The 6,243-nt window shown below is 44.2% G+C and overlaps 1 protein-coding gene across 1 annotated transcript; it reads left to right on the top strand.

Moving 5' to 3' along the window:
• The first annotated feature begins 720 nt into the window (after positions 1-720).
• On the top strand, positions 721-6,218 carry il4i1 (interleukin 4 induced 1). The gene is made up of 8 exons (XM_068317820.1): positions 721-728; positions 1,244-1,331; positions 1,410-1,630; positions 2,009-2,121; positions 4,071-4,272; positions 4,366-4,434; positions 4,515-4,651; positions 5,336-6,218. Exons 2-8 carry the CDS (start codon positions 1,301-1,303, stop codon positions 6,102-6,104), a joined length of 1,542 nt encoding a protein of 513 aa, XP_068173921.1. The 5' UTR covers positions 721-728; positions 1,244-1,300; the 3' UTR covers positions 6,105-6,218.
• Positions 6,219-6,243: the final 25 nt, after the last annotated feature.

Here is a 6,243-nt window from a genome sequence, read left to right as displayed (position 1 = left end):
TGTAGAACTCCATCAATCAAGGATCAAACTATCAATGAATAAAGAAAAATAACATCAAACACAAGTTAGGACATTAATTTTATGAGAACCTTTTTTGGCTTAATTACTGGATTGTGGGAAATGTAGTTTTCTGGACAAAGCACACTTTTTACCTATTTATTTTTATACTCTGACCTTTTATGCTCTCTGAGTGCTCTCTGTGGAAGTTTCAACTTCTGCTCATTACTAACTTTAAGTTTTTCAATCCTCAGTTATACAAGTTATTTTAAATCCAGATGTTTGGAATAAACTGTTTTCAGCTGTCCTGGTGTTTTTACACGAGACCATTGTTGCGTGATTGAGTTATTGGTGTTAACAACGCAACATTGACCATGAAGGAAAACCAAGTTTCATGTACACGTGTACAGAGTAAGGCCAGGAACCTGTCACCTCAGCATCTACCTGACTTTATATACAGTAGGTCGGCCTACCTTGTGAACTACACATTAAACATTAACGTAGCTGACATAACTCAACATGATGAGTTAACTGAACTCAGTGCTTTTGCACATGCTGACAGAAAGGTGAAATAAAACTTTACCCCTGACTGAAAACAACCTTGACTTGTGCTGGGAATAAAACCTTTTGCCAGACGGTTTTGTAACCTGTGAGAACCTGAGATCAATACGGGTGAGTTGGCGTGAGCGTTTGCAAACCTGTTCAGTGGCTTCGATCCAGCGGAGAGAAAGGTACGGCTTTTGTCTCTTTCATTTAAACTTTCAAAAACACTTTTGATTTTCTCTGAGGTCAATTCTTATGTGTCGCGTTTGGATAGCGCTCAATAAGACCAGGGCACGCAGCACCGAGTCAATATGGAGGAAATGAGGTATGCTGATGACTAGTATAACCTCACTAATCTGATTTGTTCAGTGTGGTTGACTCTGGATCCGCTGTGGGAAAATATTTCTGGGAGATCTGAGGAGTCCCACACCCCTTATTAAAATGAGGGCTGCGCTAAACGCTCCTTCACACATGCGGTGCCTCCATATGAGGGACAGCGTTCCCGTTTAGCCTCCTGTCAGTCATGAACACCCCCACAACAACCTATGAGACTTTACCTCTGATGAAGGTGAGTGTAGGCCTCCTCCACCTGAGTTCTCTACGTCCTAGAACTGTCGGAGGTCATTCACCAGCGATCGATATGCGTTTATTTGTGTTGTTGGAAGGGGTTGCTTTGAATTCAACATTTTTTTTCCCATGGCAGGTGTCCTCCTCATCTCACATCGGAAGAAGAAAGAATCCGTGGAGCGTCGTTCTCAGGATGATTCCTCACCTGGCCCTGTGTAAAATCTGTAAGTAGAACACATGAACCTCTGATGCTGCCGTTCTTATCCAGCGTAATGTGTGACATTTCCATCTTCCTCCCTCAGTTCCTCTGGTTGTTATAGTCGGCGTCGTTGTGTTTTGGGTCGGTGGTATTTCTGGGGACACTCTGTTTGAATGCCTTCAAGAAGACACTGACTACGACCAACTTCTCAACATAGTTCAGAAAGGTCTTCCTGCCACAAAGACTCCCCGTCATGTCGTCATCATCGGCGGCGGCATGGCCGGACTGACCGCTGCTAAGTTTCTGGAAGATGCGGGACATAAGGTGAAGTAATCTATAGGTAACTTTACTCTGTACGCCTACGGTGGATACTCGTTTCTAGCCCACCTGTCTCTGTCCTTGTGTCACACCTTAAAGCAACTGACTGTTTAAAGTCATCTGATCACCTCCAATGTATAAAAGAATACAAGAATAGTTTAATGTGAGGTACCTGGGAAACATGTTAAACATGTTTTTTTAAAGAATTTTATTTTGCTAATTTCCATGGGTCACTATGATTAGGTACCAGAAAGAGCGTCAAATTAATTTCAAAGAATAAAAAAGAAAAACATTTCCAAATTTCATCAGTATCCAAATGATCTAGTATCCAAAAAAGTTTCATCCAATCAAAATTGCTCTGTTATCTTGTTCTCATGGAACAAGATCACGATCATAGAAGCCAGTGACCGCATTGGAGGACGTGTGGAGACCTTCAGGAACACCAGAGAAGGCTGGTACGCGGAGGTGGGCGCCATGAGGATCCCCAGGTTTCATAAGTGAGTGAGTCTGCCATCCCATAATAATACTGACTTAATATATGCATAATGAACATCTAGTTAAGCTAGTGCTTTGATCTATGAAAGTAGGTCAGAGCACTAGCTTTGATCTTTGACCTATGGAAGTAGGCCAGGGTAAAATTTTGAATTCAGGGGTGTCGCAGGATGTTGCAGTCTGTAACTGCGTTGGTTCAAGTTTAACATTCATTGTTCCGTCTCGCTTCAAAGCAGTGATGTCTCGTACTAGTCAAGGCCAGTGTGAGTAAGACCATAGATCAAATCTAGTGCTTTGTTCTGTGAAAGTAGGTCAGGGTAAAATTTTGAATTCAAGGGTGTCGTGGGATGTTGCAGTCTCTGACTGCCTTGTTACTGGTTGTGTTCTGCGTCAGAATGGAGACGTTTGAGAGGCATAGCGCTGTCATCCTGTTTGAACAGGGAACCAATCAAGCAATACAAGCTGATAATGTGTCAATATTCATGCTCCTGCTCCAGCCCAGCTTTGACTAGGTCACATACTGTATGTCAAAGTCAAGGCCAGCGGGCCAATTCTGGCTCGTGAATTATTTATGGCCCCCTGGGTGGTTTTTAATTACAGTACTAGTAGAACCGGCCCACAAGCCGTCATTGGTGTTTTGCACACACAAACACTGCATTCCCCACAATGCAACGGTGGTGGAAGTAACTGCAGTGCAGCAAGCGGGCTTCGGTTTCATTGTTTATCAGTAGTCAGGTTGAATTTAGCTAGTCCGCACCTCAAAAATGGCTAAAAGGACGGTGGACGCTGAGAACAGGGGGCTTAAAGCCAGGTGGGTTACAGAGTACATGCTCAGAGAGGTCAAAGGTAAACTTATGTGTCTTCTGCTGAGTTTACACATTTCATCCCGGACACGACGCCCCAGCTGCACATCCAAGCTGCTCGGACGCTCTCCATGTTTGACAGCACAGACCTGTGTGAACAACTGTTCTCTCTGAAGCTGAACGAAACATCACACAGCAGCGTCTGACTGATAAACACCTTCACTCCATCCTGAGGGTTTCCTGACTCAGAGCCTGAGCCCTGAATGAACCCTGACCCCTGAATGAACTCTGACCCCAAACATTGATTAACCTGTATGAAAGATGAGACACCATCAAATATCAGGCTCAAACAAGTGAGCATCACAGGGCAGGAACGCATTTTCAGTTTTAAATTCAGTTAAATTTAATACATTTTGTTTCTTCAAGACGCGATGTCTCTTTGAAGGAAGTACAGTACTGTCTTCTCTGTGTGCCATAGATTTTTGTATTTTATTTATTTATTTATTTATTTATTTATATTTAAGTTGAATGGACTCAGGGAAAATTGCAGATACGATAAAGAATACAATTGATCGAAGAATAAAACTGATTTTTTTTTTAAATTTACTTTTTGAAAGTAGGATCATAGAGCAACACAATATTTTTTAATTTTTTTGTACAATAATGCATTATTATTGTGCATGCACAATATTATTATTCATTCATTTTTCATTTTCTACTGCTTTGTTGTGCATGCAATAATGCATGCACAGTAATGCATTTTCAGTTAATAATGCATGCAATTTTATTTATGCATTTATCTCGATATTAAGTAACATATTTGGTCTTTACAGAACATTTACTTTTTTGCTGTTTACCTGTTGAAAATGTTTCCTCTTGAAGTTACTGACAGAGCCATAACAAATTATTCCTCTATTCATTTAATCATAAATAATATACACTGTGTAGGCTCTTGGTTCAATAGGCTATGTTCTTTTCAATGTTTTAATAAACTTATAGCACGTTTATTTTTTTGGCCCTCCGTGTATTTGACCTGGACTAGATGATCTCACACTCCAACAGTGGTTCCAGAAGAAAGACCCTCAGGTGTGTTTCTAGATAAATAGATAGATATATACTTTAATGATCCCAGGGGAAATTCTGCTCCACAGGATCCTGATCTCTTTTGCCTCCAGTTTAAACATTTCCTTGAACCAGTTCTTCCAAAACGACGCCAACACTTTCTACCTGATAAACGGGGTTCTTCAGAGAACCTCGGCTGTGGAGAAGGACCCTAGTCTGCTCAACTACAGCCTGACAGACAGTGAGAGGGGGATGTCAGCAGGTCAGCTGTTCAATCACACTCTTGGGAAGGTACGCCTCGACACGTTCATTACACACTCATGACGCGTCAACACACTGTGCTGCTTTACTGCACAGACACACTAATGGCTGGTGTGCATGCAGGTGAAGGATGACCTGAAGGCGATTGGCTGCAAGGCCATGCTGGATAAATACGACTCCTACACAGTGAAGGTAAAGATCCACTCAGAGTCCAATTTATGTATGAAAGCTAACATCCTCAGCAGCCCATTAACATTATTATTTACTGACAGGAGTATCTGGTGAAAGAGGCAAACCTGAGTCGTGGAGCTCTGAGGATGGTCGGGGACGTCCTGAATGAGAACAGCCTCTTCCACACATCCTTTCTAGAAATGCTGTACATACAGTCAGACATCAACAACGATGTGGAGTAAGAGATGTGTGGACTGATCTTTACTGAGTCCTTAAAGCTCACCTCCGCTGTCTGAGGTCACGTTATCGACCACGCACAATCCATTTTTTAAGTGATCGCACAAGACTTAGGCTAATTTCTTTACTGTTACCGCAAGGTTGAAATCTAAACTTTCTGAACAGGTGACTTCATTTAACCATTCATTGGAAGAGAATGGAAAATTGGATATGACTGTCATTGAAAAGGGCAACACGGTGGGTAGTGGGTAGCGCTGTCACCTCACAGCAAGACAGTTCCAGGTTCAAGTCCAGTTCTGTGGTTTGTATGTTCTCCCCTCATCTGCATGGGTTCTTCCGGTTTCCTCCCACCTCCTCAAAGCTACTGCTTTGATCTACCTATGCACCAGTTTTGATCTATGGTAGAAGCTAGTACATAGCTTTTACTTACCCTGAAAGGTCAAAGCTATGCAGTTGTCAGGTACTACTTTCAGGGTACACTGACCTACCCTTCGCAGGATGTTGAGAAGGGTAGGTCAAGTGTTCGTCTGTCCACCACTGCAGATAGACAGATGACAAACAAAAAGCACTAGTTTGTAGGTGTGAGGATGCACGTGCGTGGTTGTTTGTCTTTCGTGTGGCTCCATGATGTGCTGGTAACACCCACTGATCAGTGAGTACGACTAATGATGGGTTTTTTTTACAGGTACTTGGAGGTGACTGACGGCTTCGACCTCCTCCCCAGGGCTTTAAACCAGCTTTTAAACGCTACCGTCCTCCTCAACTCCAAGGTCATGCGAATCAACCAATCAGGCGGTGAGAATGTGACGGTAGCATACCGCGACGGGAGAAATCCAGGCTCTCTGACCAACCTGACAGCGGACTACGCCCTGGTTACTGCCACAGCAAAGGCCAGCCTCTTTATCGACTTCCAGCCCCCCCTCTCCGGGGACAAGATGGAGGCGCTGCGCTCGGTTCACTACATCAGCACCACCAAAGTTGTTCTCAGCTTCAGCACCAGGTTCTGGGAGCAAGAGGGCATCAGAGGGGGGAAAAGCATAACTGACCGGCCCTCTCGCTTCATCTACTACCCCAGCCACAGCTTCCCCGGAACAACCGCAGGCGCCCTGCTGGCCTCCTACACCTGTTCTGATGACTCCACCCTTTTCCAAGGGATTAGCGACGACGAGCTGATGGAGGTTGTCCTGGGGGACCTGGTGATGATTCATGGACAGAACATCAGGCTTCTGTGGACGGGGGGCTTTGTGAAGAAGTGGGCTTTAGACCCCTACAGCCTGGGCGCTTTTGCCCTGTTCACGCCCTACCAGCAGGGGCACTACGCCAGTGAACTGTTCCAGAGCGAGGGACGGGTGCACTTTGCAGGAGAACACACAGCGACTCCACATGGCTGGATTGAAACCGCCATGAAGTCTGCACTGAGAGCAGCCAGGAACATTCATGACCTGACAGTGTAGTCGGTCTCCACACGTCCTCACGCCGGTCAAACACCCCCTCTGGGGCGACATGCTGTACTCATGTTATACTTAATATTTCCTGGATTTAAAACATATTTTATGTTTAAGTTCGTAGGTGGCGGGTATGGGTGTGTGTGTG

The sequence above is a fragment of the Antennarius striatus genome, chromosome 6, assembly GCF_040054535.1.
Source record: "Antennarius striatus isolate MH-2024 chromosome 6, ASM4005453v1, whole genome shotgun sequence".
NCBI classification, from domain to species: Eukaryota; Metazoa; Chordata; class Actinopteri; order Lophiiformes; family Antennariidae; genus Antennarius; species Antennarius striatus.
Note: the sequence above shows the minus strand (reverse complement) of the source record. Positions and strands in the feature narration are given on the sequence as shown.